Raw genomic sequence first — 24,090 nt, 5'->3', positions numbered from 1 at the left:
TTATCCTACATGCAAGGACTTTTTGCAGAATGCTTTGTTACTTTGCATGACTCTAGAATCAGAATCGCAGAAAGGAAAAGAATGCCACCTCTGCCATGCACCTCTTCTTTCACATTTAGCTTCCTTCCTTTTTTCTTTTTGTGTCTCTTTATTGAATGCAAGTGAAAAGTAAAATTTGTTTCTTGGCCTGAGATGAAGCTGAGAAGAAATGCCAGACGGCAGAGTTAAGGCTGAGGAAGGAGAAATTCCCTCCACCAAAAGTCTAGAAGGGTGAAAGTGAACCCTTCCTGTAGGCTCCAACATTAGTGACTAAAATAATTTTTTTTCACAAAGCAAGTTGAATTAATTATCCATAGAGGCGCATGTTGCCCTATGTTGGATAAGTTCCGCAGGAGCTGGAAAGCCATCCTTTGAATTCCTGCCCTGCACAGGTGACCGGACTCAAATGACTAGTAATGGATATATTCCTTGACTATATTGTTTGTCCTCCAAAAATTCAAGGCATTTTATATGGTTCCTTTTGCTACCATTTTTTTCCTCATAACTGACAAAATTATATTGAGACACAGCAATCTAGAGTCCCTTAATGACTTTTATTCACAACTAGAATAGAATAGAATAGAATAGAATAGAATAGAATTCTTTATTGGCCAAGTGTGATTGGATACACAAGGAATTTATAGGAATCTGGGTTTGTAGGTTTGTATACTGTTTGTCCATTGCTCAACACAATATGTTAAGATAACAAATAAAATATCAAAATAGTTTTAGAGTGTAAATTACTATTTAGAATTTAATCTAAAGGGTATACTGTAAATTGGCTGAAAAAAGTACACTACTTTTAATTTCTTTCATTGTGTTTGGCAACTGTGCTATTGCATAACACAATTTAACCCAAGGTTAAAGATTTGAATTCCTTCCATGCCGGTTGACATATTAAAAAGTATTCTGGCTCATGTGGTATACATAACACATTTATTTCAAGTAAATAGTGAAAGGTCGTTTTCCAAAGGTAATTTTCAACTAGCAGTTGCATCACTGGTATAAACAAATTACTTTCTGGTGATTAGAGACAAAATGCATTCACCTGAAACGCATTTCAAATTTTCTCCCAAACAAAACAGCCAAGTTATTTACGTCAAAACTCCTACTATATTCAATGCTGATATTAGTTAAATCTCATACTCGGTACGGATAGGTGGGCATACTAATAGTTTCCGCCGGTATTGGTATCCGAGACCTCCGAGGCGAGGGGCAGCGGAGGAGAGAACCTGCCAAATTAGCTCAGCCAGCCAGATCCACCACGGCGGCGTTGGCGTTGCGAGCCCTCTTGGAGATTAACAAGGTCTCCATCCCTGACAGAGGACCCCGGAAGTCCTCCCAGCTCCATGAAAAGCCGTCCTGGAGCCGTGTTGGAGGTCAACTTCCACCACCCCACAAGCGGCGCTGCCTGGCAGGGGACGATGGGAGCTGCCGACCGACCATCTAGCGATCAACTAAGAAGCGGCGCTTTCCCGGGAGCGCTGTCCACCGCCCGCCCATTCGTATCCGGGTCTCAAACTGTGTGGGCGGCCCTTGAGCGTTTCTCCGCCGCCGTCTCTCCGCAGGCTCAGGTGCGGAAGCGGGGAAGGAGGAGGAGGCGGCGACGGCAGGAGCGCCAGTAGCAGCGGCAGAGCCGGATCGGAGCGCCGGCGGGAGGGCTTCCCCGGTAGGTGGAAACTGAGCACGTCTGCGCCCTTCGCAGGAGAAAACGGGGCTGGCTGAAGGAGAAGAGGCGCTCAGAAGCGGCCGCAGGGATGCGTTTTTTTCCTTCTGGACAGCACCAGAGGCTCGCGTAATTTGCGCCCAGGCGCTCTCTGCTCGGTTCGGGCTGCCTGGGCTGTATATAGCACCGCTTCTTGTGATTGTGAGCATGCATAGATTTTCAGTTTACGCGTGGTTGTTTCGGTTGTAAGAAAGCCAACAACTGCAGCTTAGCAACTCACCTAAAGCATTGGGGACAGCATAGTTAGAGACAGATTTTTCTAGGGAGAGAACACACCGCTATAGAGTTTTAGGCACCATAGAAATTATTATTGTTAGATCTGGGTAGCGAGAGACAGACTGCGGACACGAAGTGACTTAATAGCTCTTTATTAGTGATAGTAGTGATCCAGCTTACTCTGTGGTCGGAGGGTTCCCCTTTTATAGGGATGAGGCACGCCCATTGACCAATCAGAGGAATACCTGTTTCCCGCTGTAGGAGCGGACCTGAGGGAAGACTTATCCCGATATATGCTAATATCTAACACCCCTCCCCTCCTAGATGGGACGTTGCGGTAGGTGACATAGTCCTTTAGGTAGGTGGGTGTTTGTCTTGCTCGGGAGGAACGTCGGAGTTCAGGTTGTGTTGAAGTACTTGCAGGATTGGTTTCCTGTTGGTTTGAAGTAGTTGCAGGATCGGGTGCTTTTTCTGTTTCTGGAGGTCTTGCGTTTTCGATGCTCTTTTCCCTGGTATCTTGTTCGGCTGCGATGACGGGGGTTTGCTCAGCGGCTGTGATGACGGGGGGTTGCTCCGCTGCGTGCGTGATGTCCTGTCCCCCGCTTAGCTCGCCGGTGTCGTCGTTTCCTGGGATGAAATTTCCCTGCGGTTGTCTTTCTGTGGACAGGAAACTTTCGCCCTCATCCCTTAAGTTGGAGTGTGCTAGGCGACCTCGAAGCTGATCGATGTGCCTTCTCCAATTCCGCCCATCTTCAAGCTCTAACAAATACGATCGAGGGCCCATGATGCCAATGACCCTTGCCGGTATCCACAATGTCCCCCCTGTGTAATTTTGAGCATAAACAGTGTCTCCTTCTCTAAAAGATCTGACCTTACTTGTAGAGTCTGGGGGAGCCGAGGTAGAATAATTCGGGTGGAGCCTGTCCAGGTGAGATCGTAGGCGGCGACCCATTAGTAGTTCAGCGGGGCTTCTACCCGTCGTTGCGCTCGGGGTAATGTGTTGAATGAGGAGGTAATGGTCAATGCGTGTTTGCCAATCCCCCGGGCCCATCCTGGCGAGGGCCTCTTTCGCGAACCGCACCATTCTTTCTGCCTGACCATTGGACGCTGGATGGAATGGCGCGATGAGGGCGTGTCTGATTCCCAACCCTGCTAAAAATGTTTCGAACTGCATGGCCGTGAATTGGGGCCCGTTGTCCGATACTAACAGATCTGGTAGACCATGGGTGGCGAAAAGCCGCCTAAGAACCTTTATAACTGCCTCTGCCGTGGTTGATGTCATTAGGACTACATCCAACCATTTAGAATAAGCATCTACAACTATGAGGAAGGTTTGACCCTGGAATGGCCCTGCAAAATCAATATGAATGCGTGACCAGGGTGCCTTGGGTTTCTCCCATTCTGTGGCGGGCGCTTCCGGGGGTGCTGGTCTCGACTCCTGGCATGGATCGCAAGTGGCCACCCACTCCTCTATTTCTTTGTCCATATTGGGCCACCACACATAACTTCTCGCTAACGCTTTCATTCTCACGATCCCCGGATGCCCCATATGTAAAGCATTCAATACCTTTTTTCGTAGCGCAAAAGGAATAACAACTCGATCCCCCCACAACAAACATCCCTGTAACACGGAGAGTTCGTCCCGTTTAGACCAAAACATTTTGAATTCCGGGCCCACATTTCCCTTTGGCCACCCCCTCCATACCCAAGTTTGCACTTGTTTTATTAAATTGTCCTTCGAGGAGAACCTTGCAACGTCGTAAGAAGAAACCGGTCCCGAATCCAAACAGTCAATGAGCAATACCGGTACTTCTGGAGTGGGGTCTGGCAAAATGTCTGGTAATGGGCAACGGCTGAGCGCATCTGCGTGCCCTAGAGTGGAGCCCGGTCGATGAATTAACTTGTAAGAGTACGCAGCCAGGAAAACAGTCCACCTGGTCATACGTGGAGAAAGGGAGACCGGAGTGGGGCGATTCCCCGCCAAAAGTCCTAACAGCGGTTTGTGATCAGTAATGAGTTCAAAATCGCGGCCGTAGAGGTATTCATGGAAACGTTTCACACCTGCAACGGCAGCCAATGCTTCTCTGTCCATTTGGCTGTAGTTCCTTTCGGCCGATGAAAGAGTTCTGGAGTAGAAAGCAATGGGTGCTTCTTTCCCGTCGGGCATCCTGTGGCTGAGGACTGCTCCAACCCCGAACGGCGATGCGTCGCAGGTCAATACCAGCGGGAGGGTCTGACTGTATTGTACAAGTAGTGAGTCAGTGGTGAGCAGGCGCTTTACCCCGGCGAATGCTGCAGCTTCTGCTCGTCCCCATCTCCATGGTGCGTTCCTCTGGAGTAGACGGTGTAGTGGCTCAGCAACGGTCGCCTTCTGTCTCAGAAAAACGCTGTAGAAATTAAGTAATCCGAGGAAGGCCTGCAACTCGGTTTGATTTCGTGGTGTGGGGGCGTCCTGGATCGCCTTAATTTTCTTTTCAGTGGGGTGAATTCCCTGACCATCAATTCTATAACCCAGGAATTCTACGCTAGGCACGTTAATTTGGCATTTTTCTTTTTTCAGGCGGAGACCCTTCTCTCTGATTCTGGCCAAAACCGATCTGACTCTTTTGTTTAGTTGCTCCTCGTTTGCAGCGGACACCAAGATATCGTCAAAATATGGGACGACTCCCGGTATCCCTTGCAACAGTCGTTCCATGACGCTCTGGAACAATCCTGGAGCAATACTTACGCCGAATTGTAGCCGGTTGCATTTAAACGCTCCTCTGTGCGTCACTATAGTCTGGGCCTCCGCTGTGGCGCTATCTACTGGCAGTTGCTGGTAAGCTTGTGCCATATCTAATTTAGCGAAAACTTTTCCTGGCCCCAATGTGTGCAATAGGTGCTGTACTACGGGCACCGGATATGCGCTCTGTTGTAGCGCGACATTAATTGTGCATTTATAGTCTGCGCACAAGCGGACTGATCCGTCTGGCTTGACTGGGGTCACGATGGGCGTTTCCCAGCGCGCGTGATCTACCGGCTCAAGGATTCCTTGCTCCACTAACTTATCTATCTCTTTGTCTATTTTAGGGCGGAGTGCAAAAGGCACTCGTCTTGGTTTAAGTCGGATTGGCGCCACTTTAGGGTCTAAATTGAATGATATTGGTTTACCCACATACTTACCAAGACCGGGGCTGAACACATCCTCGAATTCCTTAAAAATCTGTTCAGCGCTGCTGTTTCTTACGGCGTTGATCCCGGTGACTTCTAACCCCAGGGCTTCAAACCAATCAAGCCCCAGAAGGTTCTGCAATGGCGCGCTGGCGATGGTCACGGGCAGCTGGGCTTCGATGTCCTTGAAACGGATGTGGAATGTGCCTTGGCCCACGATGGGGACTTGGTTCCCCTGGTAGTCTCGTAGCAGGACGTCTGGGGCGTGTAGTTGGCTCTTTCTGAGGCTAGGGATAGCCTGCTTCATGGATGCCCATGAAATGATCGTCAGGGTTGATCCTGTGTCAACTTCTAGCTCGCAGGGTGAGCCCTCCAAGAGGACTGTGACTCTCAGCCTTTTTGGCCGCTTAGGGCGGACCTGATGTATTGTGGTGAGATACGTTCGCAACTCCTCTCTCTGGGTCAACTCTATCTCACCGTCAACATCCTGAAAATACTCTCGTTGAGCGTCTTGATAGAACGCTCTTTCAGCTCTTTGTGTGTATTCTCTCTGGGGATACGCTCGCTCACTTTCTTGTGAGTAATCTCTCTGGGAATACGCTCGTTCAGCTCTTTGGAAATTTTCTCTCTGGGTAAACACTTGTGGATTTCTCTCTGGGCGCCCTTTTTGGTTCCGCCAAGCCCCTGGGTTGGGCTTCTGTTGGCGGTACATGGGTGGCTGCCGTGAGGCAGGGACTCCGCTCCGGCACACTCGTGCGATGTGCCCAAGTTTGTTGCAGTGCGAACAAACAACGTTCCTGAACCTGCAAGTAGACCTGGGGTGATTCCCTCCGCAGCTTGCGCAGGGCGGCAAACGGGATCCGGGTCTCCCCCCAGGCCTCAAGTGACTGCTCTGCATTAGGTGACTGTCCTCGAACTCGGGATCCTCGTAGTCGGGGCTTGTGTCCTCATAGTGAACTCTGGTTTGTCTCGGTGCTGGCTGGTATGCGCTGGCCCCTCGTTGTATGGTCACCGCTGATTTCTCCGCTGATTCTGACGCTCTTGCTTCGTTTAACGCTGCCTGTAGGGTTAAATTCGGGTTTGCCAACATCTTCTTTTGCAACGAAATGTCTCTTACCCCACAGATGAGCCGCTCTAAGATGTGCTCTTCCAAATCTCTGTATTCGCAGTGAGCTGCTGCTTTTCGTAGGGCTGCAACATATTGATTGATTGATTCTCCCGCCTTCTGAGTCCTCATGTTGAATTCCTTGCGGCAGACATGGCGGGAAGGTTTTGGCGCGTAATGAGTTTGCAGAGTTTGTTGCAACGTCGTCCACGATACTGCCTGTATTGGAGTAGGCGCAGTGAGGTCTCTGGCCGTATTGAAGACTTCCTTTCCGCAGTAGCCGAGGAAGATGTTTTTCTTCCTCGCATCGGTGATCCCCGTGTATTCGTTTGCTTCGAGGAAACACTCGAAACGAATCATGAAAGCTTCCCATTCGTCGTTTTCTGGGTCGAAAGGAGTGGGGGGAGCATGCATCGCCATCTTCTCAGTTTGAATTTGCCGCGCTGCGGTGATCTGAGATGGCTGTCGGAATTGCTGCCGAATTCCTGGGCTGGATCAAATCCGGAGATTCTGGAGTAGCGTTCTTCGTCCTATCTGACTCTCAATCCCATCCTCGTCGCCAATGTTAGATCTGGGTAGCGAGAGACAGACTGCGGACACGAAGTGACTTAATAGCTCTTTATTAGTGATAGTAGTGATCCAGCTTACTCTGTGGTCGGAGGGTTCCCCTTTTATAGGGATGAGGCACGCCCATTGACCAATCAGAGGAATACCTGTTTCCCGCTGTAGGAGCGGACCTGAGGGAAGACTTATCCCGATATATGCTAATATCTAACAATTATTGTTGTTGTTGTTGTTATTTATTAGATCATAGGGTGACGACCTCTTCAAAACTTTTGCTCTATTATAATAAACGTCCCACAAAACAATCATAGGCACTACTTCTTAGAAATGAATAAATCCTGAATTTAGTTTAGTTCGAGGTTAGCCTTTCAGGTTGCATTAGATTCTTTGATCCAACAGAAGTTATGACCCTGGATACTCTTTATCTTAAACTGATTTTCCTTGGATTATTTACTACCATACCGAGTATGAGATTTAACTAATACCTGCTTCTAAGTAACATTTTAAAAATCTAATGAATGATTATTCTGAAGCAGGCCAACCAAGTCTTTAGCAGGGTATGGAAAACTGGAGCTGGATAGTTTCAACAGTATGAATTGTTTACTCCTTCTAATCCCATTTAGGAAATAGGATGTTGTTGTTATTTCTTCAACGTAGGCCCTACTCCATATGCATCATCTTAATGCAATGCAGTCATGGTATGAATATCATGCCTTTAACCTTGATCCTGTCACACTTTCCTCTTTTCATTCCAGACCAATACTTTAAACAGCCTTGTATTGTTCCCTTTGCATTGGATTTAAATTTCAGTGAAACCTTGATGTATCAAAGATCAAATGTGTTTGGCTTTGCAAGAACAAATCTGTTTTTAAACATTGACTTACAACATTTGTCTTTGATTTAATGGACATTTTTAAATATCAGATATCCTCTCCTTTAAATTGGTCTACTGAAATGAAGATTTGTATTAAGCCAGACCTATCCTATTACTGTTCCAAGGTATATAAAATCTGAATTGGTGATACCAACTTGATATTTGGGAAAGGCCCAAAGCCAATTGATCTATTGTAGATGTGATCAGTTCTGTTATAAGCACTTTGGATGCAGCATGCTAGCACATGTTACATTGCAACTATTTATTTCCCAGCATTTGTTATTCCTATACCCTCTGCTTCCACCAATAAGACACTTGGTTGTCTGGGAAGATTCTCAGTCATCCAGGTCATAGTTGTCTCAGAGGTGCTTTTTTCTTCTTCTTCAAAAGGCAACTGGACTCTGGTTGTCTATTGAAGGGGGGGAGCACTTTTCAGGCCAGACACTTAGTTATCCAATAACTACTCACTTTTTAGTCATGCAGTCATGGAAGACTCTAATTTGGACTATTTGTGCCTTGTGCCCCATTTCTGTATTCTGTATTTAACTTGAGAAATTGGGCTATGGGAGGAACAGTAGACAAACTAGTCTATAATTGCCTGGGCAGCATCTAGAAGTGAGATCCTTGCCACCCTGCTGCAGTGCCTCTTTGGCGGCTGTTTTTACTTGCTGGTGGGTGACATCTTGAAAGGAAAAGTGGTAGTGACTTCAAATAAAGACCATAGAGCTTGATAGAAATGATCACTGAAGAGACCAATGTTGGGATTATTTTGTGCCACATCAAAACTAAGTGGACAGCATGTTACTTCAATGGTAAAGACCCCTAGGCTATAAACTATAAATAGAGCTTTCTTTTTTTTAAAAAACAATTTTTATTTGTTTTTGGACAAGGACAAACATTTTAAAAAAAAACATCTTCCATTACAAATTGTAGAAAGTGTGTCAGTTGGTTACAGTATTTCCATGCATCTCTTCCCTAGTCACCACCTGCTTTTTATATCAAATCGCATATTTTAAATTCACCTATAGTCATGTATACCATAATTATTATATCTCAACCTTAATTTGACTATAATTGTTTTTACATCATTTTATATATAATATTCAAAATCTAGAATAAGATTATATGATAACATTCCATTAAATCATCCTAAAATCATCCAATCACAATACATCCTTACAACATATTCTAGATAAAACTTTTAAACCTCCTCTCATAATCTCCATGTGTTGTTTATATAAAATTTCATATTATCAAACTAACATATCTATATGTATTGTTATTATTAATCATTATTTAACTATAGCTATTGTCGCTTCATTTTATACATACTACTAGTAAACTAAATTTAGCTTAATTTTTTTTTAAAAAAAGAATTTTATTGATTTTTAAACTTTTATGGGAAAGGGTAAGTGGAGATACAAAAATTTTGGCAGCTCCATCGTGCTAGAGGTAGAAATCTCTCCAAATATCACAACTTTTATAGAAAAGAAAAAACAAAAGATAAAAGATAAGCAAAAACAGTGTCTTGTTATACATTGTATCAACCATGTGTTCAATCATCTCTTTTGCCACTTTCTAATATATCAACAATTACAATGATATTTCAAATACATTTATTTTTGTGACCTGAGTCTTTTTGATATTGCTCCCTCCCCCCTGTCTTCAGGCGGAGCCGCAGCCCCTCCCTCCTTCATATCTTGTGTATTGTCACCTTTTTCACTACCTCTTACATTTTCGTCTTCTAGGAGGGCACTATGTTTTTTAATGAAGGCTTCTGCCTCCACAACCGTGTTTAGCTTAATTTTTTATTGTACATTTTCATTGCATCAACCTGTATCCTTCCAGTAATAGTACGGTCTTATATCTCTTGCCATTTGTAGCATTAATGTTCTAGTTACTTTCTTAATAAATCTTGTATAAACTTCTCTTGGCAACATGTTATTCCTTTTGTATTTCATAAAAGCTTGAAACCCAACATCTGTTCTTTACATCAGCTTATCTTTGGTTATCACTAGTGCTTTTGTCAAGATTTCTTTCCTTATCTCCGTCAATTTTTCTCTTTTTTCTTCTTCTGTGTTTTGAAATCTGGGGTAGAGTTCCAATCCATCTATCTCCCCTTTCCATATTCCGCTCTTGCCATTACCAACCACGCTCACTTTGTTGTCAGTATCCACCGTTTTCTTATCTCTTTGCTCATTTTTTGCTTCCATCTTCTGAACTCTGTCCTCCACTTTCTTCATTTGGTAAACATCCTCAGTTTCTCCATCAGATTTTTCTGTTTTGTATTCCATATTCTCCAATCTCTTTTCAATTCTCTCTGTCACAACTAATAGATTTTGAATTTCAAACATAATCATTTGCAATGTTACAGTTTCTTTTTCCTGCTGAGCCATTCTTTCAATTTTTCAGACACTGCCCTATAGGGTTCCAGGCTATTTTAATAAACTTCAAACAGGTTCATTTATTATCTTTCAAGTCAAAATGTTGTCTTCCCTCCAATAGCTAGTGATAGAAGTTCCAAAAGGCACCTGTATAAACAACTTGTGCTCTTCCTATTATCACTATCAGTAAACAAACTGAAAGAACCTTGAATCTCAAGTGATCAGAGGAAGAAGAAAAAACAATGTATCCAGCCTCTAAGTGGCAGTGTAACTGCTTTTCCTCCTGTTGTTACAACCCTCTTTATAATCCTTATTATCTTCTTTATATTCCAAGCTTAAGAAAGGAAAAAAAAAACCCTTAAATGGAGTTCAAAAACAATCCAATCAATCAAATCAAGCATTATTTTAAAAAAGGGGAATTTTAATCCATAGGTATAAGCAAAAATGAAAAAAGAAGAATTAATGCATTCAGTTTAAAAAATAGGGAGCCCCTGCAAAAGTTTCATCCATGAAAAAAAAATTAAAAACTGGATAACACACTAAGTTCAATGCAGATCAATCTCGCCGCCTACAGTCTTCTGTCTTCAATCTTAACTTAACTTTAAAAAATTTTCTTGTGTAGTCTCTTCCTCTAATAATACAATTTCTTCACCAATTTGGCACACTTTCTCTTGCCGCTTTCTTCTCATTCCAGAGCTGTCCCAACTTCAGCAGCTTCATTGGCTGCATTTCTGTCGCCGGAAAAAAGGGCTATTCCTGGATCTTTCAAGTGCTTTGCAGTGTGCCTGAGATCAGCAGGAGGTGCCTTCTCAATCACCGTCTCTGCGGGACGGTTTAGGTACAAATGGACCATCCAGAGGCAGAAATTCGACTGCTATCTTGGAGCACCAAGATTGCACGTCGTGCCGTCATGACATCAGCTCTCCTCTCCAATAGAGCTTTCTTGAAGATTCTAGATTACAGTTAGTCAGTTTATCATATATATAAAATTAAAACACTTTTAAGTTTTCAACATTGCCTTGGATAGATTATTGAGCTGCCTTAATTTCTGACTGTTCATCTGTTGAATAGCTTTATATTCAACTGTTGACCAAAACCTCATAACAGAGATATAGAAGACTACTAAAACTATATATAATTCAGCACAAAATTAAATGTATGTACCATTCTGTTCAGTTGTGCCTTTGGATTAAATTGAAAAATTACAGTCTTTACCATCACATGAAAACTATTGATCCTTAATATGGAACTTAATAATTGCTCCATTAGCATATGGATGGGAAAGATGGTATCACTATAATACTGTGATGGTGAACCTATGGCACGTGTGCCGGAAGTGGCACACAGAGCCATCTCTCTGGGCACACGAGGCATCGCCCGTTGCTCTTCTGGGTTCCGGCATACAGGCCAGCTGGTCTTTATGCACGTGGAAGTGCAGGAAACTGAAAGAGCAGCAGCTTGGTGCGCATGTATGTGTCAGGAAGATGATCTTCTGGTTTCTGGTGCATGCATGCACACCAGCCAGCTGGTCTTTGCAGGCATATGCATGCCAGAAGCCGGAAGACCAGGTAGCCGATGTGCATGCAATGTGCATTATACCGCCCCGAGTCCCTTTGGGGAGAGGGGGCGGTATAAAAATCAAAATAAAAGGTAAAGGTAAAGGCATGCACTGGAAACCAGATCATCATCCCAGCACATGGATGTGCACCGACCAGCTGGTCTTTGCACACGCATACATGCCAGAAACCAGAAGACCTGCTCATGCATGTGCCAGAAACTGGAAAATTATCTTTCCGGCAAGCACATGCGCACATGGCAGCTGCTCTTCTGGTTTCTGACACACATGCATGCGCGTGCTGCCATTTCGGTACTCGGTGCCAAAAAGGTTCGCCAAGCCTGCTATAATATACTTTTTGGGGGAGATAATTGGGCAAAAGAAAATTTGAATCTACTGCTTAGAATTTCTTGAAGTTTAAAATATTTATAGCCAGTCACTTTTCAAAGGAAAATATACAGTACTTCGCTATGTAGAACAGAATAAAATTAGGGTTCAGATAGATTAGACTTTAGAAACCCATTTGAAATCAGCTAGATAGAGGTAGTCCTGGAGTTACAACCACAATTGGGCCCAAAAGTTCTGTTGCTAATTGAGACATTTGCTAAATGAACTTTGCCCCATTTTATGACTTTTGTTGTCACAGTTGTTAGTGAATCACTTCAATTGATAAATTAGTGACACCCTTGTTAAATGAATCTGGCTTTCCCATTGATTTTGCTTGTCAGAAGGTCGCAAAAGGTAAAAATCACATGATCCCAGGATGCTGCAACTGTCATAAATAAGAGTCAGTTGCCAAGCTACTAAATTTCGATCACATGATCCTTGGGATACAACAGTCATAAGTGTGGAAAATGGTCATAAATAACTTTTTTCAATGCTGTTGTAACTTTGAATGGCCATTAAATGAAAGTAAGTTGAAGACTACCTGTATTTAAAAATGTGGTTAGATTAAAAATGAGACCTTTATGTAGGTATCATGAATGCCTTCAAATTTTGATGCGTAAATCTTTGATGTATATCTTTAAGACAGCAGCCCAAATTAAGAATCATAGCAAAACTGATACATAAAAAGAAAGACTTGAGACTCTAGCCCAGGTGTGTCAAACTCATTTCATTGAGGGTCACATCAGGGTTGTGTTTGACCTTGGGGGGCCAGGGTGGGCGTGGCCAAGGTGGGCATTGCCAGCTCAACATCACTTGTGTTAGGAGTGCCTGTGTTGGCCTGACTACTTTGCCAGCAAAAACGGATTCCCAATCTCCACTTTTGGCTGTGACAGTCTTCTGCAACTCTCTGCCAGTGAAAACGGAGCTCAGAAGGGCCACACACGGCTATCTCCGTTTTCACTGGCAGAGACACCATGGGCCAGTCCTTTGCTATTTCCAGGGCAGTCCCGTGGGCTAGATCTAAGCACCCCGTGGGCCGGATCCGGCCCGCGGGCCTTGAGTTTGACACCCCTGCTCTAGCCTAGGTTTTGCAAAAAGCAAGGTATTTCACAGAAATCATTAAACCATGTTTTTTTCTTCTGCTTTGTACACTTTTCAGAAGCAGCAGGCATGTCCCACTTTGAAAGCAAAAGGCTACTATTTGGCTTAATGGCAGGAGCTGCTGGAGTAACCTTTGTCCTGGGTTGGTATCTCAAGACAAACAAACGCAGCAAAGGTATGCATTTGCCTGTATTTCCAAGTTCAGCCAGAGGTTTTGATTTAATAGATTTTCCACATGAAACTCACCAAGAGGAAAGGACAGTTTTGCTGTTACAAGGAAGACAGCTTCAGATCCTGGAGAAATTGAATGGCTTGGTGGTAAGTGTAGAAGAACTTAAAAGAGAATTGACATTCCTGAAAGAAGCTATTCCAAAGTTGGATGAACTTGTTCGAGATGAACTTCAAGGAAAAACAGAAAGTCGCAGGACCAGCCCTTCGCATAGGCTTGCAAAGAAGCGAAAGACTGAGGCAGCAGCTCAAGGCTTGTCTGATACCACCAGTTCTGAAGACGCTGAAAGTGAAGGCAGGTGGGTATTTTGAAAATATTTGGAATTGTGCTAATGAAATGCTTAGTTTTTAAAAGATAAAAAGTCCATAAAAGCAAGGTACATTTTATATATAATTTTTATTAATTTTTTAAAGGAAGATGAAAAACTAATACAAATTAATATAAGAAAAAGAAATAAATAAAACAAAGATAAAGGTGCAAGAAGGGGAAGAAAATAAAAGAAAGTAAAAGAAAAATAGGCAAGAAAAGAAAAAGTTACAAAGAAATAACTTCCAGTTTTGTTTGCAGCAGTTAGAAATACAATTATAATTTTACTTTATACTCAATGTTTACAACATAACTCTCTTCTTTCTATAATCTACCCTGTTTAATTATCAAAACCATAAGTCATAAGTTCATTTGTTCCTGTTTCATGCAAAAGGTTTACAAAGAGTTTGCATTCAGCAATAAACGTAGGCATTGTCTTTTCTGTGATCAAATAATTCAATTTAGCTATCTCAGCAAGTTCTATCATCTTCACCAACCATTCCTCCGTTGTGGGTTGTGTCGCATCTTTCTATCATCATGCGTACAATAATCTCACTGCAGTTATGTAAAAAAAAAAAAGTTCCATAACCTTTTTTTCCAATTGTTTTGTCCATCGATCCCAAAAGAAAAAAATTGTGGTTTCAGTTGCATATTTCTTTTTAATCCTCTGAGTAAAGTGTATGTATTTGTTCTAGCTTTTCTTTACATGTTCATCAAACATGTTCAAGATTGATAAACAGATTTCTATTCATTGATGTGGAAGGCCAATATGCTAGGATTCTGCCACTCTCTAAAGAGGAAAGTCGAACCAGCTGCAAGAAGAAGAGATGCTTGGTTGACCCATAAGGACTCTCTTTACCAATGCAACTACTACTTTGGCTTCTTTATTTATAATCTATAAGCTATACAACAGTGGTGGGATTCAAAAATTTTTACTACTGGTTCTGTGGGCATGGCTTGGTGGGTGTGATGTGGCTTGGTGAGGCGTGACTTGGTGGGCGTGGCAAGGGAAGTATACTGTAAAATCTCCATTCCCTCCCCATTCCAGGGGAAGGTTACTGCAAAATCCCCATTCCCTCCCAATGAGATGGGACTCGGGAGGTAGAGAATAGATGGGGGTGGAGCCAGTCAGAGGTGGTATTTACCGGTTCTCCGAACTACTCAAAATTTCCGCTACTAATTCTCCAGAATGTACTAATTTTCATAGACAAAAACAACCTATAGCAGATTTAAAAGGCTCTTGCAAACTTGTAATAAATCAGTACAGTATTTGCAAACTTGTAATTATGAATTTGAGGCCATGAATTTTACTGGCACAAATACAAATACTGCACTAAGAAACCCGGTGTGGTGTAGTGGTTAAAGTGCTGGTCTAGAAGCAGGGAGTACCGGTCCTTCTCCATACACAGAGGTCCAGTGGGTGACTTGAGTCAGTCACTCCCTCTCAGCTGTAATAAATTTCAGATTCTGCATTGAGCCAGCTGAAAAACAAACTCCCTTGTTGCATCATGCATTGGTAGCTTTGCTATAAGAAATAGGTGAGCACAGTTCAAAAACAAGCAGATTATGAAATCTTTAGGGACAAACACTAAGAATTGCAACAACAACTTGCAATATCCAGTACAGTCTTTTCAAGGCTAAGAACAAGACCTTGATTGTATTTTTTTTTAAGGACTGAAATGTTTGAAACTAAGAGATAATTTATCTTGTCTCAAGGTCTTGTGATTTAGTAAATAATACTGACTGCCATAATAAATCTTAAAAGCTCCAAATGTCAGAAAATTTGTTATTTGGTGCAGAAATGTTGTTAGTTCCAAATGATTGCATTTAAAAACCCGTAATTCCGTTGTTTTCTACAATTCAATTGTCTGAAGAATTTTTCAGTTGGTAATTTTAAAGACATTAAAATTAAGAAATAATTTCTTCTTCTTAAAAAGATAAACATTTCAACCAAAACTGAAGATAAGGACAATATTAATTGGAAAAGATGTAATTGCCGAATTTCATTAATTCAGATTGGCTTTATGTTTCAATATCAAAAATATCATTATAATTTTACTGAATAGTTTCTTATAAATAAAAATAATTATACTGTACAGGTAGTCCTTGACTTACAACCACAATTGAGGCCAAAATTTCCATTGCTAAGCAAGACAATTAAGTTAATTTTGTTCCATTTTATGACCTTAAGTGAATCACTGAAGATGTTAAGTTACTAACATAATAATTAAGTGGATTTGGTTTCCCCATTCACTTCACTTGTCAGAAGTTCATAAAAGATGATCACATCACACTGGAATTGCAGCCATCATAAATGCATGCCAGTTACCAAGAGTCTGTATTTTTAAATTTTGGTCTTAGGCTTAGTTTTTAATTTTTATAAATTTGTACAGGGGTTTAAAGTTTAATTCGTTTTTAACTATATTTATGATTATTTGTAAGGTTTTTTAATTTGGTACCTGTACACCGCCCCGAGTCCCTTCGGGGAGAGGGGGCGGTCTAGAATCAAAATAAATAAATAAATCTAAAATTTGATCGTGGGGAGTGCTGCAATGATTATAAGTGTGATTTTCAGTGACATTGAACAGTCACTAAATGAATGGTTGTAAATCAAGGACTATCTGTTGTGCAAAGTACCAAAGAACTATACCTGATTTAATCATAATTTAATTGGTCTGTCTGTAGATATTGCAAAATTAATGAAAATGCTCAACATTGCATACTTTGCAGCATTCTCAAGATATGTTAATTAGTAAAAAATATACCAGTTACAAGCGGCAATATAACCATGTGGTTTTCAATAAGAGGTTATATTTCTCCTCTTCTATTTTAGTTACATGACAGCTCATACTGACACCGAAGGAGAATCTGAGGAAGAAAAAGGACGGATCAATTCCTCTGTATCTTCTTTGACACCAGAAGAAAAAATAGACTTGTCTAATCTCCTGCAGGAGGTGGACAGAATGCATGGTGGCTCGGAACATGAGAAAAGAGAAAGCTTCAAACTATTGCTTGAAAGAGAAGAAGAGGTATGGTCAATAATTCAGTGCTTTTTATGATGTACTTTTAAAAGTTCTAGTCAATCAATCTTTAGCCAGTGAGACTCGAACTGCCAACAGTCAGCAGAATTAGCCTGCAATACTACATTCTAACCAATGCACCACACCCATTATCAAGTTCTCCTGGTTTCCCTTTTCTGGTTGCCAACAGAGAAGCATAGGCTTTCTTTCCACATTAAGTTTGTGATTTATATGAGAGTCAATGGGGCGTTTACTGTGGGATTAGAAAGATTAGAAAGAAGGTAGAATAATAGAGTTGGAAGGGATCTCGGAAGTCTTGTAGCCAACTCCCTGCTCGAACAGGAGACCTTATATCATTTCAGATAAATGGTTGTCCAGTCTCCTTCAGTTATGGAGCAGCCACAGCTTCTGAAGGCAAGTTATTCCATTGGTTAATTGCTCTCACCATTAGGCAATTTCTCCTTAGTTCTAGGCTGCTTCTCTCCTTGGTTCATTTCCAATCATGGATGGAAGGGTTCCGGCAATAACCAAGGACTTCCCATTTTGTTTCCAGAATACAATAAGGAATTGTGTACAGGATCAAAAGATGGCAAGGTTGCTAGGTTGTTTCTCTTATTATGCTAAAATGAAGATGATGGGAGGGAGCCAGCACTGCATTATATACAATGCCTGTGCCCATTCTAAGGAAATATAAGTGATGCTTTCTTTGGAGGCAGCCCTTTTGCATAGGAGAGAGGGGGGGGAGAGGGAGAGAAAGAGGAAAGAGAGAGAGAGAAAGAAAGAGAGAGAGAAAGAAAGAAAGAAAGAAAGAAAGAAAGAAAGAAAGAAAGAAAGAAAGAAACGGCTCAGATGATAAAAGAGTCTTTAATGCATAGGAGAGATGTTGGTTTGCATTTTGCCAATGGCTGTTGCTAAATGTACCTACCATGGCAACCAGTTTGTATAAAAGCCCATAGCATGTTTTCAACGAATGTTGGGGTCCGCTGAACTGAATGAAGGAAAGAATTTCATTGGTTAGATAAACGCATTTGAAGGGTCAAAATAAGCTACCGTATATTAGTTCAGTTTGCAGAAAGGAAAAAAATACTTTACTGCTTCCATGTCACTATCTATAGAAAACTGGCAGGCCATACAGCAAACAAAAAACAAAAAAAAGTTACTTTCCTGCAGACATTTTAAAACATATATGTATTAAATTCTGGATCCTATTATTTGCTGCAACAGAAAACTCTAGGAAAAGTTGTTTTTTTTTTGTTTTTGTTTTTTTGGCATAGGGTCATTTATTTGCCTCCATAAGTTGTGAATGCTCCAACACTGGACGTTTTTAAGAAGATGTTGGATAACCATTTGACTGAAGTGGTGTAGGTTTTCCTGCTCAAGCAGGGGGTTGGACTAGAAGACCTCCAAGGTCCCTTCCAACTCTGTTATTCTATGCTATTCTTCTTCTATTTGGAGTTACTGATCTGGCAGAATAAGTGCACTCTGAGCCTCCGCAATTAAACAGTGTCATTTTTTGAGACCCAGGAAGGGTACAGTGTCTGTGGTGGCACCTTCTCTTTCGAATTAGGGCCCCCATGAGATCCACACAGCTCCCACTCTAATGGTATCCAGAAGGCCTTGAAAACCTGGCTGTTCTCCCAGATCTTGGCCTAGGGTGGATGGAGCTCCCTCTGCTTTTTTATTAGTTTTCCGGATTGCTATCTTGCAATTATCTTGCAATTTGTTTTGGCCTAATTTATTGCATTTAATTGTTTTAAGTTGTGCTTAGTTCTGTGAGCAGCTCCGAATTTGTTGGAGTCCGGCAGCTTCAAAAGTGTAGTAAATAAACCAAGCACAACACAATAATGCATGAACCCAATTAATTTAAAATACAAGACAATGTAATCACCTACAGAATGGCACATGGGGATTGGGGGAACATGCATTTTAAATATGTCAAAAGATCTCTGCAATAAAGCCAATCTAATGCATCTCTTTTCTTTGTATGCAGTATAGAAACCATTCTGGTTTTCTTTGGAGACTTGTCCGAGCTTACGGGGACATGTTTGAGTTAACTACAGATGCTGAGGAGAAAAAGAATTATGCTGCTGAAGGTTAGCTGTTCAAATAGATTTTAATGGAAATTTGTTCAAAGTAGAAATATATCAGGAATGCTGTTGTTTTTTTTAATTGCTTCTGCTAAAAATAAGATGGGGCTCATTTAGGCGGCTGAGGCAGAGAAATAACTTTGGTAGCAATCCTGCTGAGAATTAATCTCATTCCCTCTTTACTTTTCTTTGCTTGTACCAGGGCAGCCTCACACCAAGAAAGATGGCGAGAATATTTAGCTAAGCAAGTATATTAGTGGAATTTCAGAGAAGAAGCACCTCTGCCCCTGTTCAGTTTTGAATATACAGGGAATGCTAGGGGAAGGGCTTCAGGTTTTATTCTGATTCAGGTTCTTTTTAATGATACCAAAACATGCATTTGTAGCTTTTAAAACATTAATTGCAAAGCTGAATATGTTTGTTTGTTTATTTATTTGATGTACAGTACATCTTTCCCCTAAGAATTGAAGGCAACATGCCTTTTCCAACTTTCTCATAAAAGCAGCCTTAGGAACAAGGTTATGCTGAGAGACAGAAGATCTACATAACCTTCAACATCTGGGCAGGATTTCGGCCAGGATGTCCCTGTCTAGTCCAGTACCTTAACCATTACACTACATTGGTTTTATCCTAGATGTGTGTTCTGCTGAATTAAATTAATCTGGAGCCATATAAGATAAATTCCCAATTTAAAGTCACAGTCAATATATAGTTATATTTATTGTTGAATGAATGGAGCATGATCTAATATTACTTTATGCATATTGCTAAAATCTGTAAAATGCACCTTTTTCAGGAAAATTTTTTGGAGAGAATGCAGTTAACTTAGATCCATCAAGTGCTGAGAGTCATCAGTGGTAAGTTTGAATAGTGGAGATTTTACCACATCTTTGATCCTATTTCTAAAATTTTCAGTCGTGAAATGCCTAAAACAGACAAACTGTTTTAATAAATGCATTCAGAGACTCCTCAACTTACAACCACAACTAAACCAAATTTTCTGTGGCTAAGCAACAGTAAGTGTGAAGAATAGTTGTAAGTCTCTTCTTTCAGTACTGTAACTTCGAACAGTCACTAAACAAATGGTTGTAAGTCTATGACTACCTGTATTCATAGGTTCAGTCCTTGACATCTTCATACAGTAGAGCTGGGAAAGTTATCCTAGATGTAGCCAGTCTACATCTCTTTTATGATTGGTCAGTCTGGCTCATCATTTTTTGTGCTACTAGGTTGCCAGCTACTATTGAGGATTATTGATAGGAGTCTTTCTCAAACAAGGGAAAATAATCCTTCCTTTAAGTGGAGTTTGATTTGTGGTGACGATATGGCAAATATTTATTGTTTTCTTGCCACTAGTATGAAAGTAGCTCACCAATGCCACCTTGTAGGACAGCTTTTCTTATGGCATACTTCACGTAATCCTCCAGGGAAAAATTAAATGCAAATGAGGTCCAGGCAGAAGAAGAACATCATGGCTTCAAAACCTAAGCGACTGGTATGGACAAAACTCGGCAGCACTTTTTCATGCGGCTGTTGACAAAAATAGGATTGCCAACATGATCGCCAATGTCCGATGACGGATATGGCACAAGCAGAAGGCAACTTTTTAAGATGTGTGAACTTCAGCCCCTAGGTGTTGAAGTTCACACATCTTAAAATTGCCACAGTTGAGAAACACTCTTCTAGGATATTTCCAGTGTAGTCAGCAGCCCTGCTTTTCCCAAGTGGATTTCCATTGAAATCCTAATCAGGTTTGATCCTGTTGAACATCCACATTAAAACATAGGATAGCTCAGATACGATCATCTTCTGAACATCTCTATAATTATTGCTTTTTTTAATCCTGGCCATTAGATGGAGCCATTGGATTCTCTATTTTTCTAATTTTCTAACTGTATGATAAATTCTCATTCTTCATTCAGAATCTTTCGAAGTTACTGAATTATTTTACAATTCACCAAGGCTGTAGATTTTCTGTCTCAGAAGAGACAACTTCTCTTCTGAGATTTCAATGAGACAAACAGATTTGCTGTTTTAAGGCTTTAGCTCATATTTAATTCATATTATGAACCACTTTCATGATTTGTGTTGACTTTTCTCTCTCTCATTTTACATGTACAATATTATAGGAAAAATAACTGTGACACCCTCAATATTACATATAGTAAAAACCAGCTCAGCTTTTCTTGCTTGGAACTCTCCAAATGCTGGGGAAATGACTTTAGTCTCAGCACATGCTAAGGGCATTAAACGGAGTGAGGCTTGGCTCACCTCTTTAAAAGCCTTGGCTCACCTCACATTTTGAGATGTTTGCAGAGATTCTTAATCACCTGGGTCATAATTGTCTCAAAGTGCTTTTCTCAAAGGCATCTGGACTTTCTTGGTTTTTTTTCCTTGAAAATGTTTTGCTTCCTGTCCAAGAAGCTTCTTCAGTTCTGAAGAACTGAAACAATTAATCAGTGGAACAGCTTGCCTCCAGAAGTTGTGAATGCCCCAACACTGGAAGTCTTTAAGAAGATGTTGGATAGCCATTTGTCTGGAACGGTATAGGGTTTCCTGCCTAGGCAGGGGGTTGGACTAGAAGACTTCCAAGGTCCCTTCCAACTCTGCTATTGTATTGTATTGTAAATTTTGCTCATTTTTCTGCCCTTTATAAGCGTATTTTTCTCTCCCTTTTTAGCCAAAGTATGGTAATGAGGTAAACTAAGATTCATCCAGCTATTCAAATGGAAAAAAATGATGGTAGACACTTTTATCACTTCTTCTTCCCATAATGTTGCAACTTTGGACATCTGGTTTCTCCCCCCACCCACCCCGTTTCCATTAACATATTTTTTTTCTATCCTATTCTATCTACCCTATCTTCTTCCCAGGATAGATCATTTCCTTTCTCTAAGTGTGATTGAAATGTTTAAAAACATAAAGCGCCTCCACTGTGTAAAATATAAGAACCCAAGGATCAATGGAGCTTCCCATAGGAAGCTCTATCCATATTTTGTGAGATGCATTGGGTTTGCTCTCAATAAAAGCCAATATTGCAACAGGAACAGTAATAACAGAGTTAGGAGGGACCTTCGAGATCAAATAGTACAACTCCCTGCTCAAGCAAGAGACCCTGTACCATTCAGGACAGATGGCTGTCCAATGTCTTGCTCAGATTTTTATAGGCATATTGCTCTAAGTGTCTAGATTTCTGTTTGGACAAAGTGGTTTATGTAAACTTTTGGATAAGTATTTATTTTCACTAAGAATTTGAGGAGCTGTGAGAATTGATTTCTCACTTGTATATTGTAGTTGAAGCAATCGGAAGCTTATGACAACACTAGATCCTGATCTTGGTATAACAGGTTGAAACAGATCACAAAAGAGCATGTATTTAGTTAATGTTTTCAGTTGCACATTATACCCTCCATAGTAGCAGTAGATATCCACGAATTCCTGTTGTACAAAGACTCCATCCTTCACAGATTGCAGGGTTATTCTATCATTTTTTATATTGCCCATTATATTTATCTATTTGTGAGAAACGTTGAAAGGTATGAATTATTTCTCAGTTCAGTTGTGATGAAAAAGAAATACATTTTCCTCTTTCTGTTTTTAATAAAGGAAACAGTTACCCTATCTGTACTAGTTATGCAAAAAAAAATCCAGATCATCCAGAATTTAAGTTATAATAAGTGCTGGGTTAATACTGAGTTAAGATCTCCTCTTTTAATTGTGTTTAAAGTTGTTCTACTGTTATAGACATAATCCTTGTAGCTAAACATGTTTAATAAGCAAACAAACATGAAACATGCAAAATATCAAAGAGGGAATCCAGGATTAAATTCAGTAGAATCAGTAAGACTTTGGTTTTTATGAAATAAAAGCTGTCCAATTTTCAGAATAACAGAGTTGGAAGGGACCTTGAACATCTTCTAGTCCAACCCGCTGTTCAAGCAAGAGATCCTATACCAGTGATGGCGAACATTTTTTGGCTCGCGTGCCACAAGTGGGGGGAGCGCAGGGGGGTCGAGTGCGGGCATGCCGCACCCATAATTCAACGCGCGATCCCCCCAGTGTGCATGCGCGCACAATGCGTGACCCCTCCATTTTTACATGTTTTTTTTGCCCTCCCCAGGCTCCACGGGCTTTATAGGAGCCTGGGGAGGGTGAAAAGAGCCTCACCCGACCCCCTGGAGGCCCTTCGGAGGCTTCAGGGACTGTCCGGAGGCTTCCCTGAAGCCTTCGGAGCGCTTAAAACAACCCTCCGAGCAAACCGGAAGTGACTTCCGGGTTGCTCGGAGGGTCGTTTTAAGCGCTCCGAAGGCATCAGGGAAGTCTCGGACGGTCCCTGAAGCCTTCGGAACGCTTAAAACCACCCTCCGAGCAAACCGGAAGTGAGTTCCGGGTTGCTCGGAGGGTCATTTTAAGCGCTCCGAAGGCATCAGGGAAGTCTCGGACGGTCCCTGAAGCCTTCGGAACGCTTAAAACCACCCTCCGAGCAAACCGGAAGTGACTTCAGGGTTGCTCTGAGGGTCGTTTTAAGCGCTCCGAAGGCATCAGGGAAGCCTCGGACGGTCCCTGAAGCCTTCGGAGCGCTTAAAACCACCCTCCGAGCAAACCGGAAGTGACTTCCGGGTTGCTCGGAGGGTCGTTTTAAGTGCTCCGAAGGCATCAGGGAAGCCTCGGATGGTCCCTGAACCTTCGGAACGCTTAAAACGACCCTCCGAGCAACCCGGAAGTCACTTCCGGTTTGCTCAGAGGGTTGTTTTAAGCGTTCCGAAGGCTTCAGGGACGGTCCCTGAAGCCTCCGGAGGGGCGGGGGGGCTCTTTTCGCCCTCCCCAGGCTCCTATGAAGCCTCTGGAGCTTGGGGAAGGCGAAAAATACATTTTAAAAAGGTGAACTCAGCTGGCCAGCGCGCGCATGTGGCACGCATGCCATAGGTTTGCCATCACGGTCCTATACCATTTCAGACAAATGGCTGACTAATCTCTCCTTAAAAATATCTAGTGATGGAGCATCCACCACCTCTGAAGGCAAGCTGTTCCACCTGGTTAATTGATTTTACTGTCAGGAAATTTTTCCTTAGTTTTAGTTCTAGGTTCTTTCCTTGATCCATTGCTTCTTGTTTTTCATTCAGGTGCTTTGGAGACTAGGTTGACCACCTCTTCCTTGTAGCAGCCCTTAAAATATTGGAACACTACTATCATGTCACCCCTAGTCCTTCTTTTCATTAGACTAGACATACCCAATTCCTGTAACCGTTCTTCATATGCTTTTTAGCCTCCAGTCCCCTAATCATCTTTGTTGCTCTTCTCTGCACTCTTTCTAGAGTCTCAACATCTTTTTATACCATGGTGACCA

General features: G+C 41.7%; 1 protein-coding gene across 4 annotated transcripts in view; it reads left to right on the top strand.

Annotated features, from left to right (window-relative positions):
* The first annotated feature begins 1,118 nt into the window (after positions 1 to 1,118).
* Positions 1,119 to 24,090, top strand: part of RMDN2 (regulator of microtubule dynamics 2) — a 50,362-nt gene continuing 27,390 nt past the window's right edge. Inside the window, exons 1-5 of one of the 4 annotated variants that reach the window (XM_081943450.1) lie at positions 1,119 to 1,708; positions 13,160 to 13,628; positions 16,470 to 16,665; positions 18,647 to 18,749; positions 19,540 to 19,600. In XM_081943450.1, the coding sequence (XP_081799576.1) occupies positions 13,171 to 13,628; positions 16,470 to 16,665; positions 18,647 to 18,749; positions 19,540 to 19,600 (818 nt within the window). In that variant the 5' untranslated portion in view covers positions 1,119 to 1,708; positions 13,160 to 13,170. Of the gene's footprint in view, positions 1,709 to 1,745; positions 1,907 to 13,159; positions 13,629 to 16,469; positions 16,666 to 18,646; positions 18,750 to 19,539; positions 19,601 to 24,090 lie in introns of those variants that run through there. The other 3 variants (XM_081943447.1, XM_081943449.1, XM_081943448.1) reach the window with 3 other exon arrangements.

The sequence above is a fragment of the Natrix helvetica genome (genome assembly GCF_964273705.1).
Source record: "Natrix helvetica genome assembly, chromosome: 2".
Classification (NCBI taxonomy): domain Eukaryota; kingdom Metazoa; phylum Chordata; class Lepidosauria; order Squamata; family Natricidae; genus Natrix; species Natrix helvetica.
The sequence above is the reverse complement of the archived record's forward strand: the minus strand, read 5'-3'. Positions and strand labels throughout refer to the sequence as shown.